Source organism: Parasteatoda tepidariorum, chromosome 8 (assembly GCF_982258835.1).
Source record: "Parasteatoda tepidariorum strain Cologne lab strain chromosome 8, Ptep-v5.0, whole genome shotgun sequence".
NCBI lineage: Eukaryota > Metazoa > Arthropoda > Arachnida > Araneae > Theridiidae > Parasteatoda > Parasteatoda tepidariorum.
In genome coordinates, this window is record NC_141762.1 from 21,109,240 (window position 1) to 21,136,478 (window position 27,239).

General features: G+C 30.4%; 1 protein-coding gene across 4 annotated transcripts; it reads left to right on the top strand.

Annotated features, from left to right (window-relative positions):
- Positions 1-1,717: 1,717 nt before the first annotated feature.
- Positions 1,718-26,215, top strand: btz (CASC3 exon junction complex subunit). 4 transcript variants are annotated; one of them, XM_016066586.4, is made up of 13 exons: positions 1,724-2,065; positions 3,900-3,974; positions 4,630-4,695; positions 8,921-9,106; positions 11,471-11,625; positions 13,712-13,876; positions 15,422-15,669; positions 15,750-16,262; positions 17,660-17,836; positions 19,506-19,646; positions 21,318-21,511; positions 22,544-22,678; positions 23,591-26,215. In XM_016066586.4, exons 1-13 carry the CDS (start codon positions 1,937-1,939, stop codon positions 23,738-23,740), a joined length of 2,334 nt encoding a protein of 777 aa, XP_015922072.3. In that variant the 5' UTR covers positions 1,724-1,936; the 3' UTR covers positions 23,741-26,215. The 4 variants fall into 4 exon arrangements, with proteins under 4 accessions (XP_071036721.2, XP_015922072.3, XP_015922073.3 ...); XM_071180620.2 differs by lacking the exon at positions 19,506-19,646 and having other exon boundaries at positions 1,718-2,065; XM_016066587.4 differs by lacking the exon at positions 4,630-4,695 and having other exon boundaries at positions 1,725-2,065.
- Positions 26,216-27,239: the final 1,024 nt, after the last annotated feature.

A 27,239-nucleotide genomic window follows, 5' to 3' on the forward strand; every position in this document is an offset into this window, starting at 1 on the left:
CGCAACAGCTTGCAATTAGAAGAAAGTAAGTCCCGCAGTGGACTGATCATTAAGACACGGTTCCCAGAAGATCACCGAAGTCAAGCATCACTGACTACGGTCAGTGTGCGGGTGGGTGACCACTTGGATCAGTCTGCGTAAGGACCGAGGGTGTGCGGTATTGGTCCTCGTTAAACTGTGCTACCGTAAAGTGCTCGACTTCGCGCAGGTCGTCGGGCTACCGAAGCGGGGGTGCCATCCCCTCAGCAGAGGATCAAAATTGTGATGGCAAGTCTTTCAGATCATCCTCCGGGATGTTTCCCAGACCGTCTCCAATAGCCCATTGTGCAGCTCTAGTGCGACGTAAATTAGCAACAACAACAACAACAAGAAAGTAAATATTGTTAATACTAACAGAAAAAAGGTCGCAATTTTTAGCATCAGCTTTTATTCCTAATTTTGGAATTGCTTTTCTTGTGTTATCTTTGCTTTTATTTATTTATTTTTTCTTTCGCGCTATACGCATCGTAAATATTTGATACTAAATTTAACTGAAACGCATTATGATTAATTGTAGCTAAATGTATATAGTATTTATTAAATGTGTTCATTTATCAAGCTAATCATTTTGCTTCAATCCCAGATCTAATTTTTGACAACGAGAAACATTCTAAGACTTTTTTCAATAGCTGTTTCGTAATTGTTGAGTTTTATCGATTACGTCTACAATAGTTACCTATATAGCTGAAGCCACTGAAGCCATTGTGGATAATCCATAAATAAGCTCCTGGAAAACGGCTAGTATTCGGCTAGTACGCTAATGGTGAAAGCATGCAGGGTGTTGCCATAAGTAAAGAATTCGGCCAGACGCCACCTATAGTTCATTTCGATCGCAAATCCACAACGTCTAATGGATCATGCGGACGAACATTTTCATTTACTTGGCTCTTTAAATTTAGGGGGGAAATAATAAGCAAGTTATATTAAACTTAAAACTCTTTAAATTTGAAATGTAATTTTAAATCTCTGGTCTAGGAGAGATTTGATGTGCTATTCTCTAAAACAAACTAAATTTTTTGACTTGATATAAAATCTATAATTTTATGGGTTGGTTTAAAATTATTTTTTGTTCCTTTCTCCAAAAAAGAAAATCCACTTATTGCATAAAAAATATTTAGCCTTCTTATATAAGTTTCGGAATTTAAACGACATGGAATGAAACAGTAGCAGCATACCCTAGCAGATGGACCCAGCAAACCGCATCTGCTTTAGAATTCACCGTCGAGAGAAAAGAGAAAAGGGCCATTCTTACTGCAAATGAGATACGCTCACTTCCGGTCACTGCGGAGAAAAATGGAGAACCTGATTAGTGAGTTTCTGTTATAAAAATACTATTCACCAATCAGGTTCTTCAATCTGAGGTGATTGAAAATGCAAGAAAACCGCATTCATTGAGATTGGCCCTGAGCTTGATTCGCTGAGGAGCATTCACACTGGATGCAAAAAGAAATCGTGCATGCAAACTCGGAGGTGCATCTCGGTCACACTTTTGAATTCGCATGAAGAAATTTTTCGCATCCAATGCTCCTAAATTTTTCAAAAGAGAAAGTAAAAACAATAGTCTCATCCTCGGCAGTGACTGCTTGAATTGCATACAGCAAAAACTGTTCCTCAAAGACTTTTTTCCACTCGGCCAATTCAGTAAAAAGCTTTCTTTTCCTTATTTTTTTGACCGATTATAACTGTGGCAACTTAAGAAGTCGACTTCTCTCCCCCCAACTACAGAGACAGACGGAATTTTGTGTATTTATTTATTTTGCATGTGTATGTGCGAGATAAATTCTCGAAATTAGAAAGGTTTTTCTAAGAAATCAAAAGTACCTACATGAAAGTATTTAACTTGCTGTCATCTTTCTTAAACTGATTAGAACACGATATTGTTTTTTGAACTCCTGAAATGGCAGAGTTGCTTCGAAGGAGAAGACAAAAGTCGGATGATGATTCAGAAAAATCATTTTCTGAATCTGATCTTGAAGTTGAAGATTTAAACGATAGTGCTATTAGTTCAAAAGATACTCCCGAAAAGGTGCGATTGAGAATAACAATATTTAAGTCATTCCTTAATTGTGTTAAGTTTTTTTCTTCCTAAAATCATGAAGATATGCCCGATTTAGAAAAATACCCATCCTTGCATTTCAGAATCTATAAATATGTGGTTAAATGTACATATTGTTAGTATTTAAGTTACCTATTGTCTTTCTAATTGGTAAACATTGATGAGTTGACATTTTTTAATTAATTAAATGCTTGTATTGTATCTGCAGTCATGATTAGAGATGGTTAAATAAAAAATTCTGGTAATTGGCAATATAACCGGACAGTTTAGTGCAGTATAGTATTCATGTATATGCATTCATTTATAATGAACATGCATTTCCTTCTTATTTCAGTTTATAGAAAATATTTGACATTTATATTCGTCTTTTTCTCAATATCATATATTATTAAGCATTTTTACCTTATTTATTAATTATTTTGAAGAATGAGTTCATGTAGAAAAACAACATTTTAATGTTAACTGAAGTTTTATGTTGAGAAGGTTTGTTTTTTAACCCATTTGTCTTACCAAATTTTCTATAACTTGTGAACATCTAATCAAATGTCTAGAAACTTCTATTCTGTCATTGCTAAGATGGAAAATCAGTTCAAAAAATCAGTTTTTATTTGTAGACACAGAAAGAAATGACATTGTATGCTTCCCATTAAACGTACAATGTTACAATAAAAAATGTATAAAATTAGCTATTGCAATGTTTGTGAACATTTTGTGCAATTCTTAAATTGTGCTGAGCTGGATTGCGAAAACAAAGGGAAAATAATTCATTCAAATCACAAACCATTGAAAGAAAATGAATGGTATCCCCAAAAAATGAGAACACTCAAACTGAAGGAATAAATAATTTAATGAAATAGTTTTAAACAATACTTGAAAAAATATCTTAACTATATGACTCTCTTAAAAATACGATTTCTGAGGAACTATTCCATCTATTTCGCACAAACTTCGTATTTTGCCATGTAAGATCACATACTTTAAAATGATGTTAAAAAATTTATACCTTAAAATTCAATATTTTTTCCACTATTATTAAATAGAATAATAATAAATGGAGATATTTCCATATTGTGATCTGTTGCGCCAAACACAATCACCAAGATGCCAAGTAGATTCTAAATTTGCTAAATTTTTTTTTAAAAGAAACATGTAGATGTTTGTCCAGGGGTGGTTATGAGTTATACCTTTTGACTTTGTCCCTTTCTGTGCTGTTTTTTTTTTAAAGTTTCTCATGGACCACTGCCTGGAAGTTTCCAAGACTTGGCAATTATTTTGCCACAGATCATGATACGGAAATCTCCCCTCGAGATATAGTGAAATATGCAAAAAGTAACATTAACGTCATGGGGTCCAAACTTTGAAACACTCTCTTGACCTGACCATATTTCAAAGATTGCGCCTACCCCCTATATTATGGGGCTCAAAAATTCAAATCCTGTGAACAAAGGGTATGTTTATCTAGAGAAAGTATATATTTTTTTTCTCTGATTTCATAACTAAAAATATCGTCTGCACTAATTAACTAGCATATTTAGGTTATCCCCTTGAACCAATAAGATTTAGTCCTAAGATCAATTTATTAGATCAAAAGTTTTTCAGGTAGCATATTTAGGTTACCCACTTGATCCACTAAGATTTAGTCCTGGAATGTAAAGATCTGATCATTAGATCAAAAGTTATTCATAGTAGTCCTTTTTTTGAAGCAATGTGCATAATATATGATATCTATTTCACAAATTTTAATTTTTTTAATGATATTTTAATATCTTAATTATCTATTTTTGATGACTTCCATTATTTGTAGGCTGTCCCACTTAAAACTGCTGATGGCTCTGAGTATGAAAGTGCAGAAGAAGAAGAAAAAATTCTTGAAAAACCTGTGAGTGCTCTTTATATCATTCATTTTCTTTAAATTGTGTGCGGGTTCCCAATTTTTTTTTACTGTGGAACCCTAAATCTTTTGGTAGAAGCCTTATTTTATAGATATAGAAAGCAAAGAAAGTCTAATAATTACTTTAAAAGTATTTAATATAAAGAATGACATTTTTTTGCCGTTTTATCAATAAGTGTCTAAAAATTAGGTATATGTCTCACAATCAAATTCGGTGAGTTGGAACGGCAACTAGTTTTGTATTGATTTTTTCCTTGCTGTTATACATAAGCTGAAAATTACTGAAACAAGCTGAAAAACGATTTTCATTAAAATTAAACTGAAAAAGAAGTGCTATAAAAATTGATAATAATTAAAAGACAAACATATTTTAATGTTGAATTTAGTTATATTATTTTGATTGAAAACTTTTCTGGCAATACAGTTTTTTATAATGTGAATGCTTTTAATAATTTATTCAATGTTTTCAAAAAGTTTGCAATAAATATTTTAAATGTTGTTTTTTTCCTCCATTATTTTTCTTAAATAATTTTTTTAGAGTAACCCAAAATATTAAATAAATAATGAATTATTGATTAGATATAAAAATGTTTTTACAAATTTAAAAAATAACAACTGGCCTATAAAAATTCCTAATTTTCAGATCACCCTTGACCCTTTGACAGAACCCTGTGCTGAACCCTCAGAACACCTTTCAGGAACAAGTGATGTATGGAACAGTTTATAAATCTAAAAAAAAAAAAATAATATTTGTCTAATACAGTCAAACCCCGCTATAGTGAACCTTCAAGGGACCGAAATTTCTGTTCACTATAACTGGAAGTTCACTATATCCGTTACGCAGGCAATTTAACTAATGGTTCCCAAACTCCTCCCTTTTATTACACATTATTCAAATAAATGACTGAAAAATATTATGTAGTAGCAAAAAATGTGTTACTTTTCATTACTCTTTGTCTTGCGAACAAACAAAAAATTTTTTTGATCTTTAGCTGATGAGCAATCCTCAACATCAGATATGGAAGAACTTCCCGACTCACAGATAATTTTTCCTGAATTTCTGTTATTCCGCTTTTTAAACCTATCTAAACTGCCATTCGAGCACATAAAAGTAGTCTCATAAAATCGCTTAGCAAATTCATCGACATTTGTCCAGATACTTCGTTTGGTGAACAACTTCAGTAATGCTTCTTCAGCATCCTTGTGATCTGCTTTTCTCCACTTTTTTCTGTCATCTAAATTTTTTTCATGAGCAGAAATTATTAATTGCCTATTTTTCCATATGTTACAAACTGCAGATTTGGATAGATTCCCTGCAAATATCAGCTTGATTTCATACATTTTCAATTTTTCTGACTATACCCATTTTATCATCAATGGAGAACATTTTACGTTTACTGCTCGCCATAGTTAAATTTGAGACACTTGTTTGCAGGATTTTTTAAACTGAACTGAGAGCAAAAAGGAGTTGAAATGAGGGCCTTATCAACACATATTAGTGTCCAACCCTTTGACCAATAATGAATAATTGCTCATTCCCTCTGACAGAAAATGCATATTTATCCGACTGACACCTTACGGGGCATCGTCTGCTTGGGTTGGAAACATCTGCTTTGTTTGTTTAGGGATGGGAAAGTGAGATAAAAGAAGCAAACAAGAAAAAATGCTTATTGCTGCATTCCCCTCTATAAATGGTTTTGAAAATCGGTATCTGTATTTTTTTTTCGAAGTAGAAATTTCGAAATTATTGCAAAAAAAATCAGTTAAAGACATTATCCGTGTATAGCAAGGCACTGGACCGAACATTTCATTCACTATATCTGGGAGTTCACTATAAACCATGTTCACTATATTTAACTCACAGTTTGACTATATTTAAAAAAACAGTCTAACCAGCTGCTCATTATATGTATATATGTGTGTGTTTGTGTATGACCATTTACTATCACAATGAAGAAAACCAATAAGGAGGATACTTACCCTTCAATATTTAAAAAAAAAACTCATTTAGTCTCGTAGCACAATCTCATTTTTTAACCTCACATGTTTGCTTTTACACTTTTTGCTCTTTCTCCCTTCACATCAAAATAGTTTGAACTGTTTAATAACGGTGCAGTGCCATTTATTGGCCTTTGTTGATTTTCTCACACAGAGGTTGTTTCATTTGTCATATACACTGGTTATCATAAATTAAGGAAAATTCACAAAAATCGCGATAACTCAAGAAATTACACATGGAATTTTATGAAACTTACCCACAATATACAACACATAGTAAGGTATTAAACAACATAAAAAGAAATTATCAGACATTAATAGTAGTATAGAAATTAGCACATGTATAAAATAAACAAATTGGAAGTATCAGTTTGCAATAGAAAAAGTACCTTTAATATGGAATATGATTGCCTCTAGAAGCAATACAGCACAAACAGCGATGTGTGATGCTTTCAATTATGCGGTCTATCAGTTCAATAGGAAGTGAGAGCCATTGCTCTTGTAAAGCAGTTGCAAGCGTGGCAAGGGTCTGAGGGGGCGGATTGATGGCAGATACACGCCTCCCTAGAGCATCCCAAACGTGCTCGATAGGATTCAAGTCCGGGGATCGAGCTGGCCACTCCATGCGAGTAATTGTTTCCTGTTGAAGATAATCATCAACAATGCGAGCTCTGTGTGGTCTTGCATTATCGTCCTGTAACAGGAAGCAATCACCAATTGCCCCGGCATATGGGCGCACATAAGCATCAAGGATGTTGTCTCGATAAACCTGAGCATTCACGGTTCCCCTTGGAAAGACATGGAGGTATGTGCGCCCTCCTAAGGATATGCCTCCCCAAACACAGACACTGCCTCTTCCGTATGCATCTCTTTCACGGATGTTTGATGGATGATAACGGGTCCCAGGTTCTCTCCATATCAAATAACGTCTACTGTCACTTTCTAGACTAAACCTGGACTCATCCGTAAAGAGAACAGGCCTCCATTGATCTGACGTCCAGTGGACATGTTGTCGGGCCCACTGCAAACGGTCTCTCCTATGGGGTGATGTGAGCGGCACGCAAATGGCTGGTCGTCTCGCATACAGACCACCTTCGTGGAGCCTTCTGCGCACAGTTGACGTTGACACCAACCTTCCGGTGGCTGCAGCAAGAGAGGATCTAAGATGTGTCGGAGTAGCGGTTCTATTCCTGCGTGCACTTAATGTCAAATATCGGTCATCGGCACTGGTCGTAACAGTTGGCCGTCCTTGACTGAACCTCCTAGATGCCGAATCTGTGGTTTGAAATTGCCTCCAAAGTCTATGAACCACAGATGGACTCACATTTAGCCATCTGGCCACTTCTGATTGACTCTGCCCTGCCTCTAGTCTCCCGATGGCTCTCCATCGTAGTTCTTCAGGCAAATGATGCCTAGAGGTCATTATTACGAATTGGCTATCTCAGATTTTCAATGTCGCAATCACAGTAAAATTTGTGTGCTTTCTCTCAAACTTGGACTTTTATGCTCCAGGCAGATGACGTAAGCCGAGTGCAGCGCCACTAATTTGCATATTGCAATTTTACTCAGCTACTCTTAGTGGACAACATATGCAAATTTTGCACGGTTTGGCTTACTTTTGAAAGAGTTATCGCTATTTTTGTGATTTTTCCTTAATTTATGATAACCAGTGTATATATCAGGGGTCTGTCTAGGTTTTTATGAGAGGTACCTATTTTGTGAAAATTTAGACATAATTTGTGAAAATTAAAAATTATATTAAATAATCAACACAAAAATATGGTAAATTTTTATATATTTTTCCCCATATATTCAAAAATAAATTTTGCTATTGTAAAATTTTGGGCTTAAAATTGTATCCAAATTTAAAAATCACTGTCCATTGTTTAATTTCAACTTGAATTTTTTTTATTTTAAAGCATGCATTTAACAGTACTTCCACAAAAAGTTTTTTTCATTATGAGAACATTTCCCACGAGATCATATTGAAAAGAGTTTCACGGAGAATAGAATGTTTCATTCAAAAATAAAGGTCTGTTCGAATAAATTTAGAAAAATGTTCGAATGTTTAGAATAATGTTCAAATTTCAACTTCCTGTAAAGTTTACAGAGGGAGCACCTTGGCATTTAATTTTTAAAAAAGTTCTCTATAATATGGCATCAGCGACTGGTTAGGCTTACCACACCGCACTATCTGACCGAGCACTTGCTAACTTTTCTTATAAGCGGAAATAACCCAGGATTTATTCTTTCTTACGAGGATACAAAAACAAAATTTTAAGAGACGGGAGGATAATCTTTGAACTTGCTTTTTTAAAAGTATTTTGTGAAACCATCGCATTCATAAAGTTGAATTTGTGAAGGTACCGCTGAACGATAGTAAATCTGCCCTGGACAGACCCCTGTATGTATATATATATATGTGTATATATATGTGTATATATATATATATATATATATATATATATATATATATATATATATATATATATATATATATATATATATATATATATATATATATATGGTGTCGTCCTGAATCAATTGCTTTTTTAACATTATTTTGTGAAGCAGTTAACCGTATAAAACTGAACGCTGTGCAGATAGTCTTCCATCGTCTGACAGTTGTAATTCCTAATGATAGAAAACCCATTTGTCAGCTAGCTATAATGTGAAATCACTTTTATTCCTTAAAATAGATTGTAACATAATTTTATATGCTCATTAATTCAACTGCATCATCAATTTTTAGTCAAAAATGTAACTAATATCAAATGTGTTTTTCATTATTAAAAAAATCACCTGTGTTTCTGAGCATTTCTGCCCAAACCGCATCGTTTTATTGTAAATGGTTTAAAAAATTATCAGGTTTTAAAAAATAAACTGACCAATGGTAGAGTACATGTGAAATGCTAATTAAACTTAACATATTTTAGAATGAAGAAACTAGTCCTAAGGAACAGGAATCTTTGTCAGAATTGGTGGATGAAGAAGGAGGAGAGGAAGGTATTGCTGAAACGGAAGATGTTGAAGGAGAATTTTTGAATGGTGATGATGCTCCTGAAAATGGATCTGAAGATGAAGAGTTTGTCGAAGAAGAGAGGCAGCAAGGTGATGGAGAGGTAAAATAAAATTATATTACCATTTATTTCGAAACAATAAATATAAAATTTGTTTGCTACATTTTTTTTTTAACTTGGAAGAAGCACATTTAAGATGTATTAAGTCTACTCTTACAGAATAAAATGAATATTTCAAACTTCTGATCGCAAATTTGTCACCTCGCCAAATGCGATAAAATCGATTTAAGAAAATATTGTGCTTTGTGAAAGCATCGAAGATTGATTTTTTCTACCAAAAATTCTCAATTCTAAAAAAAGGCAGTGTATTCTCCTCAATTCTAAAAAAAAAAAAAAAAAATAATAATAATAATTATTTTAGGAAGAATTTTTCTGAAAAATCTTGTATTTTTTTATTTGATAACAGTAATTCCCGTTAGATAAGTCTCATAACCAAATAACCAGTTAGAATTATAATAAATCCAGATAATGAATGAAAGAGAAATTATGTAATCCTAAGACTAACTACCGTAAAATAGAGATGACCATATTTGTTGCAGTATCACATGACTAAATTCTTTCGTAGGGTTTATGCCACAGGTGCATATTATCATTCAACTATTTTTGCAGAAAATATGTTTTCTTATATACATACGTGACAATGACATAAAGTTGCTTTAGGTTAATATTTATATTATTGCTGTAGTCTAAGAAGTTATTAAAAATTAACCCCGACTTATTCCTATTTCTTTTTCACAAAGACAATAAAACATCTACAGTTTTGATCCTCTCTCTCAGTCATTGCTCATTTACTCCTTCCCAAGTGAGTCTTAATTTGAACTTTATAAAATAATATAATTTATTATAAATCTGTTTATCGATTTGAAGTTTTCTATGAAATTTTTTTTTTTTAAGCTTTACCTTTGGCCAAGAATTTTGAAATTCAGCTAATATTTTTGAAATTTGGCTAATATACTGGCTAATAATTTGAAGTCCTTTGCGGGGGAACGAGAGTAGTAGGGATGTAGTCAAGTAGTTGAGATTTGGAACAGTTTTTCAGATTCTTATGCATTTTGGAACAGAAATTATCAGTAAATCACCTGTACAAATAGACAAATCAGAATTTTTATGTTCTGGACAAGGTATGTCTAAAACTATATTGCTGTTGGTTTACTGCAAAAAACACAGTTTTGTAAGAGGTATTATATTATTTTTACATCCCCCCCCCACTTTCTCATGTTAACAAGATTTAAATATACTCACCTTGAAAATGAAACAATTTTCACAAGGCAAGTATGAAATTTTCTAAGCAGAGCAAAATGCATGTTCATTCACAACAATAAATTATTAAGCTTGTGTTCTTTATGTATTGCCACTTCCGAAAACTTTTTATCTACTAAAAAAACATGTTTGTACTTTTCAGCCATATAAATGATAGAAAGGCAAAGTGAGATAATAGTATTTCACATTAGAGATAATTATTTTTTGTTTTTATTACTTGTCAATAATGTTCTTCATACATTTAATTAACAAAAAGAAAAATTGGAGAGGAAGTCCTTTTTTGTTTTTTGTATAAATTCTATAGAACAAGCAGACTCAGTGAGTGAGACATGGTATGTAAATATCACTCCACTACAAAAAAATTGAATAAAATAGGTATTCATGCATTGTTGAATATTAAAAAACATAGTGTTAAATATGTGCATACTAATTTTAATGTTACTATTTTTTGTATTGAATTTTTCAAGCTTCTTTGACTTCTTAGAAATGAAGAACTGTTTAAAAATTAAACAACACTATTTGTTTCAAATTTAGCTAAATTGTGGGATTTAAAGCTTTTCTTCAATGATATTTTTCTAAATTGTTTCTTGCCAAATAAAAATTAAATAATGAACTTTTTTTTTTTCTTTAAGTCATAGCAAATAAGAGGTTTTGTTTATCAATTTTTATGCAGTTTCTCAATGCTAAGTGTTTAATTTCTCAATTCTGTTTATTATTTATTTTCTACATGCTTTTATTACTTAGTTTGTCAATGCTATTATTTTTTTAGATTATCAGTTTTATTGTTATGAACTCACTCTGGTATATATCTTATTATAGATCTACATTTTAAGGACCCATACTTATGTTAATTTAATAGACTAGTTATTGTTTTAAAAACATTTTAAATTAAAAATTAATCTTTGGATTGTGTAACCAATCTGGTGATTAAGTTTAGTCAAAGTGAAAGTAGGTTAATAACTCATTTTATTTGGTTTTAAATAATTGACAAGATTAAATCTCTACGTAAGTCTCATGCAATTTTCAGTATACCACGTAGCTCCCTTGTTTTAACAAAAATATGTTTCATACAAGTTAAAACAAACATGAATATTTCAATAATATTTGCCTTACAAATTAAAGGGGATGTGTATGTTTATTTTTAAGGAATGTTCACCTGCGAGTGTAGCTGCTGAAAAGGAGTTAGATTTTGATGAAGATCGAAGGAATCCTCAGTATATTCCCAAAAAAGGAATGTTTTATGAACACGATGACAGGGGGAATAGTGAAGATGTGAAAGAAAAACCTGAAGAACCTCCAAGGTTAGTAGCTTCTTTTTGTGTCTTTTTATTATTTGTAAGATGTGTCAGTTACGCATCTTATATTATTACAGTTACAGCATTGGTAGTTGTCATGATTTTAATAAAAAAAAAATTTTATTCTGATTTTTAGCATTTTTGTCCTGATGTTCTTGATTTTATTGTGTATGTGTTCAAATCATTCCATTTTCTCCAAATTCAATTATGGATTTTAAAATTATTGATTAAAATAATAGAAAGTTGGAGAAGAAATATTTTTTATCCAACATCTAAATAGAAAAATTTGTTACCTTAAATGTAGGGACCATCAAATGAATCATATACATAGTTGAATCTATAGCCTCATCCATAGGGTTGTTGCTCTATTTCAAATTTCAAACTTTTTGGTGATTCAAGCATTTTGTGAAAAAGAAGCTCTGTTATCTATTTTATCTTATAAAATTTTTTGTCAACTTTTGTTCTAATTTTTAGATTTTCTTTTTGTTTCAAGATTATTAGAAACCTACTTTAAAGTTATTTGATTAATATGGTCTTGAACTACACTCTATAACAAAAAAATCGATGCACCAAGAAAGATTTGTCCGATTAAAACGAAAATTGGTGGATAGGAAGACAATGTACAGAATAGTAAATGATTAAAATTTTAGAACAATTGAATAATTTATTGCAGAGTTACAGTAACAAGTTCAATAAGGTGTTGACCCGCCTCTAGCCTGGATACAAGCTGCCACACGGTGTGGCATAGACTGATAAAGCTCCCGGATGGTCTCTTGCGGTATTTACTTCCAAATTCGATCCGATTGTCGAACGAGGTCATCAACATTCCGTGGGAGATGCAATCGCCTTCCCATCATATCCCAGACATGCTCGATGGGAGAGAGAGATCTGGTGATCTGGCAGTTCAAGGAGGAGTTTAACAAGCTTGCAGACAGTTCATAGCAACACGTGCCGTATGTGGTCTGGCATTGTCCTGCTGAAAAACCAGCCCAGGGCGCTGCAAAAGGAGCGGTAGCAAAACAGGTCTTTGGATGTCGTCAACGTACCACTGTACAGTAAGTGTTCGTCTAATGACGACCAGAGGGGTCCGGCTGTCAAAAGAAATGGCACCCCAGACCATAATGCCTTGTTGAGGGCCTGTGTGGCGTGCAATAGTGAAGGCAGGATCCCCCCTCTGCCCTGTGTGTCTCCAAACAGGTCTTCGATGATCGTCAGGACGCAGTTGGAAGCGGGATTCGTCACTAAAGACTATACGTCCCCAGTCGGCATCATTCCAGCCTGATCGAGCGTCGATTTTGAGCATGTTGGTGCGTCGATTTTTTTGTTATAAAGTATATATTAACAAGTTTCAATTAAATATTGGTATAAAGGAATATTAATTGATAATGTCAATGTATCAATACTGTAAAAATTTTCTTTACAGGTGTCCAACTGTTCTGAATTGTTCAATGCTTCATTAATAAAACTATATTGAAATCAATAAAACTTCCTGTTCTAGTAACAAAGTAATTCTGAAATTAAATATCTTATACTATTTAACTCTTTTGGGATACAACGTGCTCTTATTAAACGTAAATAGAGCAAATAACGCTTTTTTCCCATTTGCCATGTTTAAAAATTGTCTGGTTCATTTACTGTACTGTTCCAAAAAAAATAATTTCATGATTCTTTATCCTAATTTTTTTTTAATTTTGTCTTGAATTTTTTTTACCCACTCTTTATGTTTGAAGGTATAAAGAATAAGCACTTTGAAAATACTTTAAACAGCTAGATGGTTCTTAAACTACACAGATATGGATGTATTTATTTGATCTACTATTGCATTTAAATCAAATTAAATACAGTTCCCTATAAGGTAAAGAACAAGTGTTAGGAAATATTTTAATTGCCATCAAATAGGTATCAATGTTACGATCAACTCCATATTTTTCTTAGTAATTTTGTCAAATAAGATATTCAATATCGCAAAAAGACTATAATAGTTACATTAATTTAGCGTTTTTTGTATTGAAATAAATTTTGAAAATGCTCTGTATTGTAAAATTTTATTTTCATAAAATTATATTTTGACAATGAAACTGTTTCTCCTTAGGGATAGGAAAAAGAAGTTATGGCTTGATGAAGGCAAATGGGGTCATGACCGTTTTCGTGAAGAAGAGCAATTTCCTAAATCACGTAATGAATTAATAGATACCTACGGGTATGACATTAGGAATGAGGATGGTCCTCCTCGAGCTAGAAGACGGCGACGTTACGGGTTAGTAAGCTTTCTCCCTTTTTTAACAATCATTTCATTTAACTTAAGTAGTATTAAAATTATGTACTTTAGTTTAAAGTCCTAAAGGTCATCAGAATGCATTACTTAGTAAACATATTAAATTATTTATAATAATACTATTTATATTGAGCAATGCATCTCACCTAATCAGTAATAAGAAGCAAAAATCATGCATAATATTTAATATAGGGTGGTTATTTTCTTCGGAAATGGAAAGTCTGCAATTTTTAGAGAGTTTAAAAATTCTCCTGGAAAACCTGGAAGAGAAATTTTAAATAAACTCTGGAAATTCTTTGATAGAGTACTAGCAATATGATGATCACACTCAATTTAGCTTAGAGTGCAAAAACCTATTTGCAAGTTAAACTTATCCAAAGTTTATGCACTTTGATAAATAATTTTTAATTAATAATTTTATTTTGAATTTCTACTAAACAAGCTATTTACATTCTTTTTAATACTTTTCCACATTCCTTTAAATTTATTTTTTGAAAAATATTCAAAATTGTATACATTTTCAAAAATGAATTCATTTAAAATTAATAGTAAAATCTTTTGTTTAGTGTCTTGAATACAACATGATAATTTTAGTTCGAAATAATTCTAAATAAACATTTTAATCTGTGAATCAACCATATATTTATTACTCTAGAAATCTCAGTGAGTAAGATTTTATGTAGAGAATAGCCAACTTGCTTTATTATTACAAAAACAGGTTTTTTGAAGACTACCTTTTTCTTAAAAAAATAGCTAAAGGCTCAAAATTTAAAAAAAAAAATTTAGAACCTATATGCTTGAAATATATTGGAAAAGATCTATGATTGAAAGAATAAAGATGCTAACTGACTGTTTTTTAATTAAAAAAAAATTTTCTGTATTTATCAAAGACGTGAATGAGAATTTTCTTTTAGAAATAATTTTGCATTTAATTGTAAATAAAACTGTAAATTATGTTGGTTTTTTTTTCTAAATTAAAAATTACTTTGGAAGTTATATTTTTACTTTTAATTATTCTAAAAAAATATTTTACCACCTTTAAGTACTGAAATTGAGGAAATCTATTTATTTATGCAGGGGTGATTATGCTCCGGATTTTTCGCAAACAGCGATCCAAAGTTTCCGGAAATCCAAAGTCCAGTTGTTTCAAGAAATCATCGATCACATTTATGTATAAAAATTCTTGTATATTTTATTTAAAAATATTAGAACTGGAATTTATACTTGGCATCTCTTTCATTTGTAAATATTTTTTGTGGTAGAATAATAAATGTGATTAGAGATAAAAGTAAACTTACACATAATTATTCATTTAAATTATGCTGCATATAATTCATTTAGAATATCATGTTTTGAAAATTTCAATGATTTAAATTTATAAAGATATAAATTTTTTGAGGGATTTTACTCAAGAAATTTTCAGGATTTTTGAGTTGGACCTACAATCACCCCTGTATATGTATATTTCTACTCACAAAAAAAAAAGAAATACAATTATTTATAATTCTTTTTCTTTCTTTTTTTCAGACGTGGACCCACCAAATATGACCGTAATTGGGAAGATGTAACAGCTTATGGCAGGGAAAAGTTTAAAATATCCCCTAGGGGCTCCCCGAGAGGTCAAAGAGGAGTTGGCCGCTTTAGTAGGGGTGGAAATCCTAGGTTCCGTGGTCGAGGGCAGCGTGCATTGAATTTCTCAGGGCCTAGAAATGAGGATGAGGAAGAAGGCCTGAATACAAACACGGCTGAAAATTTTGTTAATAATGAGAATGGAGGTATAAAACGTTTCTTATTTTATATCTCCCATCGCTCTTCCAAAGGGAATTTTTTTAAATATTTTTTCTCTTTTATTTAGAAGCTGAAGTAAAGGATGTAGATGTACTTCCTGTCATAAACCGGGAAGATTTTCCTGCATTGCCTACCAAAAATAATGAACCGGAAGTAGAAGAACCTCCACTGAATAGTTTCAGCAAAAGCCCACCTAAAATTATTGAGGCTCAATCTGTTAGAACACTCACTTTTGAGAATTCTAGTTATGGTGGAAGAAATTCTATTGAAAGAAATTCTGTTGAAAGAGATGTGCCTCCAAGAAGAGGCAAGACACCTCCCTTTATTAATAACCATGAACGAGGAAACAGGCGCCCAAATCCTCGTGGACATCGAGGTTCTGGAAGGGGTGATTATGGTGGAAGAGGGGACTACAATAGAAGAGGTAGATCAAACAATAATCGTCATATATCCCCACGTTTTCTTGAAAATAAGGCTAACAACAACAATCTCTGTAATGAAATGGAGCAGTTGTCACTAGAAGTTCATGAAAATCATCAAATTTGTAACGAAGAAAATATTAATCATGTTGAAAATAATGGTAAGAAAAACTTTACTTCATACGTCTTTAATGAAAAGGGTTTTTTGTGTAAAATTTGAAAACTACACAATGTGTTTTTAGTTGAAAGAAAAATGACCAAGTAATACTGATTTATATTGAGCACTTACCATGAATAACATACGTGCAATTTGTAATACTAGTGATATGGTGTCACATCCTGTATCATTTCCAGCTGTTCTGTATTTCAATATCTTTTCACAACCTTATCTGAAAAATGGAAAAATTTCATTTCTCCTCAAAATTTTCAATAGTTTTCTAAATATTAGAATTGTTCTCTAAATTTTTCTTGCTTTAAAAAATCCATTTCTGATGTTTCTTTTCATCATAGTAAAAACTTTGCTTAGAAAACCCTTAAAACTTGGAAGGCCCCCCACCCCAATTTTTTTTTTCCTTTTTGATTATATGTGACAATTTATTCTAAATGCCATATGGCCACTTATTCAAAAACTTTTTTCTGGTTGATAGAAAATTTTCTAACATGACGTTTGACTGCTTGAGTATTTATTATTGTAGGCATTTTATCATAGTTGTATAGTTTGTTTTCTTGTGGCATATTTATTCAATCCAATCCCCTGTTCTTTATTTGTATAGTAGAATGAGGACTAAGTAATGCTTATTTATTTTGAGCTCTTACCTTGACTAACATATGTGTGAAATTTAATGCTAGTGGTTCATTGTTACTTCCAGCCATTCTATATTTCATATTTCTATATTTTCATTTCTTCTAAAAAATTTCTAAATATTCTAACCACTTTCCAAATTTTTCTTCATTAAAAAATCTATTTCTGATGTTTCTTTTCATCATAGTAAGGAAAAACCTTATTTTAAATCATCTCTTAAATTTGGAGTTTTTACTTAAAATTCCCAAGATTCATATTTTCCTCTCTCGCTTTTCTTTTCTTTTTAATTAGATTAGATGAATTATTCTAAATGCTCCCACATTGCCACACGTTGAAAAACTTTTTCTGGGTGAAAGACGATTTTCTGATATGACCTTTGACTGACTAAGTACATATAATTGTAGGTATTTTACCGTAATTGTATTTTTTTTTTTTTTTTTGTGTGACATGTTTATCCAATCCCATGTCCTTGATTTGGAAAGTAGAAAAAGAGGAAATTAATTTTTTTTTTTTGTGTACATTGTATTATGTTATTCAAAGCTTGGCTTGATTTGCTTTCATTATTGTGTATAAAAATTTATTAAAATTGAGAAAGATACTGGTATTCTTTATGAATGGCATCTATTTTAATTTGTGTCTAGTGTGTAAGTTAACACAGTGTTTTTTTTGTTTTTTTTTAATGTTTATAAAGTTGGTTTATAACCTGAAAAAGAATAAAATATACTTTATTTATATGCTTTGATATAATTTGTGTAGGTGAACTACCAAGTAATCCTAATATGTCTGAAATGGCCCTAAAAGGTGCTGGAGATTCTTCTGGGCGTCCAAAACGATACTCTTCTTTAAGGCAGCGAAGTCTTCCTGAAACTAGTACTTATCCAACCCCTCCACCCCAACAAGTACCTCCTCAGCATCCACCTTATTATGAAGCAGGTTTGTATAACAATGTCATCAATAAATAGTCAGTCTCTTGACTTAATAATTATTAATATATTTGAGTTAAGTATTTCAGAAAAAATGTCTTGTTTAATACATAGGTTTTTATTTAAAAAAATAGTTTTTTAAAAATATTTTCGAAAGGAGTTTTTTTTATTGCGTAGAATAATTATTTTGCATTAGTACATATATTTGGTCATAGTTAATTTTAACGTATTAAGTAAATTATGGATGCCAACCACTAGCTATGATGTTGTGTTTTTGCAAAATTATTTTTCCTTATTAAGTAAGCTATATTTCTGTAGCATTATTAAAATGCAATATTCTTTATTTAATTGATATTACAAAGTTGAAATAAATTTCAGGCACTAAGAAAATGAGCTTAAATATGTTTTCTTGCATGTTGATATTCTTTAAAATTAAACGGATCTATACCCAACCAACAATATCAGCGATAAAAAAAAGGAGCAAGTAAGAAATTATTTTAGAAAATAAGTAGTTGTCATCTGTAGTATATTATTAATGCAGTTTTGTGGATAGCATATTTGCAATATTTTTTTAAGTTTTAAATAGTTTATTTAAAAAAATCAGTTTTGTCATTAGTACCTTTGAAAAGTGTACTGTATATATCAGGTAACTTCAAATTTAACATTTTCCAAAAATTTGACATAACTATTATTCTCATTTGATTTTTTTTTCTGTTTTACTTTTGTGTATTTTTTATTTATTAATTTTATGACAGTGTGGCATTTCTGATAGACTGTATTTCTTTTAGCATTTTATGTATACTTTTTTAAAGTTTTGTTTTAAGAAATAAGATAAGTCTATTTTTCTCTCTCTCAATTTTACAACTATATTTATTTATTTTGATATAGCTCTTAATCAGTTTAATTTTTCTTATGGATCTAGTTTTTTCCCCTATACCCTCTATACGAATAATGTAGCCAAATTTTTATTATTTTTCATTAAGGATTAAACTTATTTATATAAAAAAAATAATATTAATTCATGTTTTTTTTTTTTTTAAATGTTGCTGTTCGGCCAGTTTTAGTGGCCAAATCATTATTCATTACATCCCAAGTATGTATGTATCATAGATGCCAACTGCTCCAGACGCTCCATAATAATTTAAAAAACGGTGAACAACTACATGCTGAAATTTGCAAACATTTGACTAATTTTGTTTACTTTTAAAACCGTGTCACCAGACTTAATTGTAATAAAGTAGCGAATTGTATAAGCCTTTGAATTATTTAGAAATAGTGGTAGATGAAAACCTTATAAATTTAATTTATTAAACCAAGATTCACACATTAATAAACTACCACTCGAAAATATTTATGTGCTGTCCGGAGCAAGTTGGCATCTCTGATGTATATTAAATTTCTATGTTTATTTCTTATAATGTTTAATAATTGTAGATTATTTCAATTGATTTCTGTGTATCTTTGCTTTCATAGTTACTTTCTGTCAGAACTAAGTAAGATGCTTGAAATAAACAGGTTTTTTTTTAGTTTTCAAGTATAACGGAGCTTCTATTTTACTTCTGAACGACTGGATACAGGCTTCTGTTTTTCACTTCTATAGGCGTTGTTTTATTTTCAGACAAGCCTGATATTTTTTTCCTAATAAATTGAAATTCATATTGACATTGTGTGTTTCGCAGGGTATCAAACGGCTCTGTACGCCCCAACAGAAAGCTGTGTTCCAACACCCAGTACGCAAAGCCAAACAGCTACAAGTGCCCCTCTCATCACACCATCTGCATATCAAACTTTTACCCCTCCTCCTTATTCTGAAAGCTATGGTATGTCTCTTTGTCTGCTTTTTGTATGTTTGTCTTGTATTTTGTATGCTTGTTCACTGCTTATTCATTTTATCCAATATGCTAGCTGTTGTACCTAGAGGTCTCTTATACCTTTGAATCTGACCTAAGCCTATAGAGAAGGGTATCCTAATGAGACCAGTTGTATGTATATACTTGGGTCTGTCTAGGCCAAATTTACTACCATTTAGCGCTACATTCACAAATTCAACTTTGGGAAAAACGGTAGCTTCACAAAATACTTTTTCTTAAAATTTTATTTTTGTTTTCCGTAAGAAACGATAAGTCCATATTTTTGTGTTGATTTTTTAATATAATGTTCAATTTTCACAAATGATGCCTAAATTTCATAAATTATGTCTTAAGTTTTCACAAAATAGGTACCTCTCAAAAAAAAACCTAGACAGACCCCTGATATAATAAAAAATGTTTAAAAATAATATTGTTTATTTTCCCTTGTTTTTTTTCTCAGTATTCTAGCTCTTGCACCATTAAAATTCCTTTCAATCTAGTCCCTAATCTTGTATAAAATTTAATTTTCATGAAAATATTATTTATTTAAATTATATTTTTTATTTATTAATTAATTAATTTTTTTTTTGAGATTATAACTGAAATTTTTTAATGTAAAATTATGTTAATAAAAAATAAACTTGTATGTTCATATGCATTCTTATTATTTGCCCTCTGAAAAGCTGTTTCATCAGTTTAGTTAATCTTTAGTTTTTTTCTATGCCATGTAATCTTCAATTTTGTATCACCTTTGAAAAACAATACCAATCATTCAATTGATTATTTGCTCAATTACAAGACGAATAATTTAATATATAATTTATATTTTAATTTTTCTGCAGAAAAAAATTCACACTGTTATGAACATATGTTTATATTGAAGGTCATCTTTGTACTTACCTATTCATGTGTGAAATTTAATTATTTATTTTCTATTTTGTGTGATGTTGATTATTGTGCTTAATACATATTCTTTCTTTCTTTTCTTTTATATGTATCTTTACACTCGGCTTTGCTTCTTTGGTGTGCTATAGTCCTACCAGACATCAATTGTTTTAAGATCTTTGAATCGATATTTTTATTTTATTTTTTTTTAAATTCTATTTCTTATGATATTCTAATGTAAGACAAACTTTTTCATTTGGGAATTCTTTTTATTTATATACATATATACATAATTTAGCTGTGATTTATTTTATGTTATTCAAAATAATTCATAAAATTAATTGTGTGTATCATGTATACTTTCATTTTTAATCATATCAACTGTCTTACAAAATAAAGGTAATGATTATATCTGCCTTGATAAAATTATAAGCCCTTACTATTTCTAAATGTTTTTTTTTTAAAGCTTTTTCAAAAATACCCTTTTCTATGACAAAAGAAAACTTTAAGCCCAATTCAGTTTTTTGTTATGTTTTTTGTTACATAAACTTTTCGAAATGAATATCCCCCCCCCCCCCTGCAAAATGGTGCTTTCTTTGTTATGCTCTCAAATATGCATAGAGTATGATTAAAATTTCATTAAGATGAAACTTTACTCATTTCTAGTAAAATTTCCTTTAATTGGTAGAATATTTTTTATTTATTTAACTTAAGTCGAAAATGATAGTTATAATTAATTAAAGATGTTAATTTAAGGCCTTCGTATGTCTGTGACACCACCTCCAAGGTTATTTCCACAAGTGAGTGTACCTGCAGCTCAACCTATTCTGGCACCACCACCCTGCATAACACCCGCTCCAACTATTATGAATTTCGCTCCACCACCTCCTCCAGCAGGGTATCCGTTTACTTATCCTCAATTCACTACGCCACCACCTCAGCCACCTCCTGTAAGTCGCATTGTTTTTGTTTTCATTTATGTATTAACCTTAAAAGTGTGCTTTCCTAATCCTTTTATTTGTTTTTAATCATTGTTTCCTCCTTTTTTTATTGAATATATGCGAGTATTTCATGCTGGCTTTTTCATTTTAAATGCTCCATCTAAATTTTTAGAATTTAAATTTATGAGCTGATAATTTAGAGGCTAGTGATGGAGCAATGATCATTTGAAAAAGCCCTTATTGCACATTATTTCAGAGGTGTAAGTATTGATAAATTAATGATAATTTGAACATTTTATTAAAAATTTAGAAGGCACTTGAATCACTAAAAGTTTTATAATAAGCTATCAAATTTTAAATTATCTATCCAGGGCCTGTGCCAAGCATTAACCACCTCACCAAATTCAATAAAATTTTGTTTTGGAGGATTTTTTTTTCTACTGGAAAATTTTTTTTTTATTTAACTTGATCTTAAAAATTGTACAAAAATGAATTTTTCTAAATAAATCAGTATTTTTTTTATTCATTTACAGTAATTTTATGGCCTTATAATCAGTTAGAATTGGGCTAATATAAGCCTGAAATAAACTACTGTAAAATTCTATGGGGGAAAAATAAATCATAAAAAATTTTAAGATTTGCATTTGGCGAAGACTTTCAAAAATTGGTGAATGCTTTTAATATTTGACTAATAATTTGAAATCCTTAATCCCTGTCTATCAATTAAATAGCCATCACACAAAAAATAGAAAGATGTGATGCTTAGCCAAATTTGTCTAAACCAAATTTGTCTGTTAAATTTGGTTTAGTTCATATTCAAATGAATTCTAGTTTTTTCCTTATTTGGTATATTAAAGATTTGATTTATTTTTCGTTTTTATATACTCATCTTTAAGTGTTTCTTGCATGTTAATTGAATGATGAATTTGCATTTATCAATTTTTAATATTGCACATCAAAATCTTAATTTATAAACCTTATTCATCAGCTGGCTCTTGTCTCAATACATCCTAACTAATGTTGCACTTGTGTTGCTTACAGGCACCCCCAAGTGAAATATTTCAACCAGGCATAACTTATTATTATCAACCAACTCAACCTCAACCTATAAGGCCAACAACTGTACAACAAAAACGAGCAAAAGCCATCCCCATTGTACCTCCACCTGAAAGAGAAGTAAGTTGAGTTTAATTGAAGGTTTTGGGCCATAAAATGATAAGCCACGCTTTCAAATTGTACAGAAAAGCATTATTGCTTAAAAATACCATGATTCTCATGCTAATCGTCAAAAGTTTTTGTATATTGGACTGCAGTTTCAGTTGAAATTCTTGAAACTTGTGAAGTATTTATCTGCAAATAATATTAAAACTATTTGGTATTGAAAATTTAACCTGTAAACTGGTCATTACCTTGAAACGGAACATGCCTCCAAAGCCGTATGGGCAAAATTATTGCCACTGATCATAAGAATTATTTATTGTGCTATTTATGACGCACGCACAAATATCAAGATAAAACATATTAAGCTAAACTTGACTAATATCAATTGACAGTAAATCTCATAATTATTTATTAAGTAGTTGAAATATTTTTTTAAAGATAGCATTGCATCTGTTTTTCTGAGAAAAAGATTAAATTAATATATTTTTTTTCCTTCAATGCTCGTCCAATTGGCACTCGTCATTCAGGTATTAGTTAGACAGATTTGTTAGCCCCTCTTTCTGGGGCACCATATTGTTACTTCCACTGTAAAGACATAGTACAGAAAATGAAAGAACATCCATGCCTTGTCCTGGATTCGAACGCGGGACCATATTTACGAATTATTTTTTAATTGTTTTTCACTTAATTTTAATTATTTCCAATCTTTAATCATAATGAGATAATAATCCCAAATGGTTTTAGGATGTTATAGGTGACAATTAATAACTCTTGATGAGTACCATAGCATGAGTTATGCAGTTGTAAAGTTCGATATTTTTTTTTCTCAAGTTTGTCTACCATTTTAATTTTTTGTACCACTAAATTTCTATGACTGATGTGAACCCCCATTCTTGATATCTGATATTTTTTTCTTCTTTTTCTCAGACAAATAGGAAAGAAAAAATTGACCCTACTCTGCCTAACAACAGTAGCCACAAATATACAGATGATGCTAATGAAGCTGATAGTGTTGATATTACTTCTGTTAGAACTGAGTCTTCACAATTACAATCCACTGTTGGTGTTGAAAGTTAATAATTGTTGTTTAAGTTTTAATTTATCTAGCATATGTTTTGACTTCTAGTTGATGCTAAATCTCAACAAATCACCAAACTAAAATTATTTATTCTTTATTGCTAAACATTTGTACTGTTTGAATGTAGTGATTAAGCACTTTCTGCCATTGTTGGAGCTTTTTATTATTTTTCATGCAACGTGGGGTTTGTGCATTTTTAACTCTCTTGATATGAAAGGATTGTCGATACATTAACTACATTTTTTTTTTTTTTTTTTACTAAATAGGTCACAATAAAGTGAATGTTTTCATGCAAATGATGTCATCAAATGGTTTAATCATGATAAATTTACCTTTATTTGTACTGATTTAATTCAGAACTATTCATGTTAAACGCTTCATATAGCTGCTTTATGTGTTAGATATTTTGTCTTTGTTTCATGTTATAATAATTACCATCTCCTTGATATCTGGTAACAGTAGTAAAAGCCACATTTTCCAAAAATATATATTCAGAAGAGAAAAAAAATGTTTTAGGTGTCTCCTGGAAGACTTAGCACTGTCATTGTTAATGTGATAAATGTTTATTGCCAATACTGTATTAGATTTTATTTTGTTAAAATTTTATATCAAAACTGTTTAAAGGATTAGGCAACTCTGCCAAGAAAAAATATAAGCCCAATTCTGAAATTTTTCATAGCAAGGTAGTTTAAATTAGCATTCTGTCAACAAATAAAGAACTGAAAAAAAATTTCTTTTTCATGTTGATACATCACAGAATAGGCAAACTCCGAAGCTTGCAACCAACTAAATATTTTTATTTTAAATTTATTTCCAGTAAACCAATTAATCAAATGTAATGTAGTGCCAAGGTAATTTCAGTTGATGTGACTATGTTGTATTGATATTGAAATATACCCTAAAAGCATGTACGTTCTTTTTTTATTTTTTTAATTTACCAATTTTTGCATTTTTTTAAAGTATTTTTTAATTGATTTCAGTTGGTATGAGCAGGTATAAATATGGGCATATGTTTCAAAAGTACAAAAGGATTTTTTTTTTTATTCATCAATTTTTGCATTTTTAATTTATGCGTTTTGCTTTCCTTAATTCCTAAACTTAATGGCTAGAAATTCGCTTATAACTAAAAAAAAAACTATGCACCAAAATTAAATAATCCTTCTTATGTCTGAAAATAATGCAATTTTTAATGTATGTTTAAAATTTGCTGTCAGTTGGTGAGAATTTGTACCAGTTATGAGTTTGGTCAATTTGAAATATGTAACTTCCGAAAAGTTTCTTAGGTGAATGCAGTTAACTGTCAGAAACTGCACAAAAATGCAGGTATCTAAATATTTTTACTTCTCATAAAACTTTGAGTGTATTATTTCATTGTATTATGGCACACTTTTTAAGCAAAAAAAGAATTTTCCTAAAATCTAGAGTTGCCTAACCCTGGAAAATATTTCTCCGATTTAGAGATCACTTTAAAGTGTTCTATCAGTACTTGTCAAGTGATCAATTCTACCATCATTTGGAGCAGCTATTTCTTTCTGTGGAAATATTATTGTCGCACTTTGAAAAATATATTTAATTCAGAATTAATTGTAGAAAGCAGGCGCATTGGGTTATGGTATGTGTATTTATCAATGCGTAATATATAGAGCATGATTAGTTAATATTTAATTTTAGTTTTCACATACAAGTATGCATACTAAAGTTTTCTGCATCTTATTTGTTATATGTTTTTATGCTTAATCTATCAATTAATTACTTTTTATTAATGAATAAACTAACAACATTTTTTTGTATAATGTAATCTATAAAATTTTATTTAAAGTAACATGTTTTGCAATTTTTGTTTTAAATACACTAAATCATATTCTCCTTTCACTTGTAAAGTATTTTTAGTATGTTTTTCAAGTGTTAAGTATTATTTTAATATCTAAACTATCATGCTTCATATTTTATAGTTCTTTGAATCATATTTATCAAGTCTTGCTTATTTTTTTTAACATTTTTTATTTATTATTATCTACGTATACAGTGGAACACACTAAAGTTTTACGTTGTCTATTCCACGCATTATTCGGCCTCCTGTGTCATTTTCTGCTGGTTCATGAAAATTGCCCATGCCAATAGTGGTAAATTGCTAAATTATTAAAACGTTAACCCTTTTTAAGAAAATTGTGCTACATACCTTATCACACAGACTTTTTCTGATGTTTTATTATTTTCTTATTGTCCTTTTTTCTCTGAGAGGGGATTTCCTCTTTCAATTGAAATCAGAAGTATGATGGGCATAGCACGGGAAGAGACGTTAAAGGAAGTGTGGGAGCTTAATTTGTGAATGAAATTTATCCCAGCAAACTTCATTCTTGGAACTATCCAATCATTTGTAGAAAGTTACACTAGACAACTGGTTTGGCAATCATTTCTTGTTTTTATTTTAGTTTGGTAACCCGCAAGTTGCTTCTAAAGCAAAGATAAATGTTCTGGAAACTCTGAATTTGATTTTTACATAGTTGGACAGTGTCCACTTAAGTGTATTAATATGGGTTTAATGAAACACTTTGTGCTTCTCAATATCCAATGGGAACATTTGTCCTTTGGAAAAAAATCGTGTGACTTAAGTTTCTCACGATTTACTTTAGTAGTTCATCTTGTAAGTGAAAATTTTTGAAAAATATAATTATATTTTCTCCTTGATTTTACGTTATCCCATTTTATGCATTTTTTTTTAATGTTAGTCTGATGAAAAACGTAAAATCATGGTTTCACTGTATTATGCAGTAAATCTTTAAGTTCATGAATGCATCACAATAATTGGTTAGTTAAATATCTAAACTTTCTGATGCATGTTGTATTAAATATAATCAACTTTTCTTAAGAACTACTGTTTAAGGTGAATAAACATGAAAAATTTATTCGTTTTTTTATGCACATACAAAAACAAATGTCTGTTTTAAAATATAATACTAGGTTTCAATATATGCATATAAAAAAAACTTTTTTTTTATCCATAAATATAAAATATCTTTCTCTAAATTTCATGTTCTGTCATATTATGCAGCTAATATGTTTTATTTTCTATGGGGTAAAAAGCTGTTATTGTAAGTTGACTAATAATTATTTAAATTTTTTGCATACGCTTTGTAGTCTCAAAAGTATTTTCGAAAAATAAATTACTAATCATTTTAGTAATTAGCAAATATTAGTCAATGAACAAGTTCAAATCAGTGAAGTGAAATAAAGAAATATATTTTTATTTAAACTAATGTTGTTGCCTTTTTTCTTTATTACCAATATTATTTTTGCAGTGAATTTTTCTGCAATCGAGTCGTTATAATTTTTTCTTGTTATGTTAACTATGCAACTACACATCTTGAGAAAGTCATTTTATATCTTAAAAAAAAAAAAAAAGACTAGTCAAAATAATTAAAACTTTCAAACTAATATATTTGGAGAAAGTGATAAATGTGTGGACTATACGGATTGAAAAATAAATTTAATAACTCG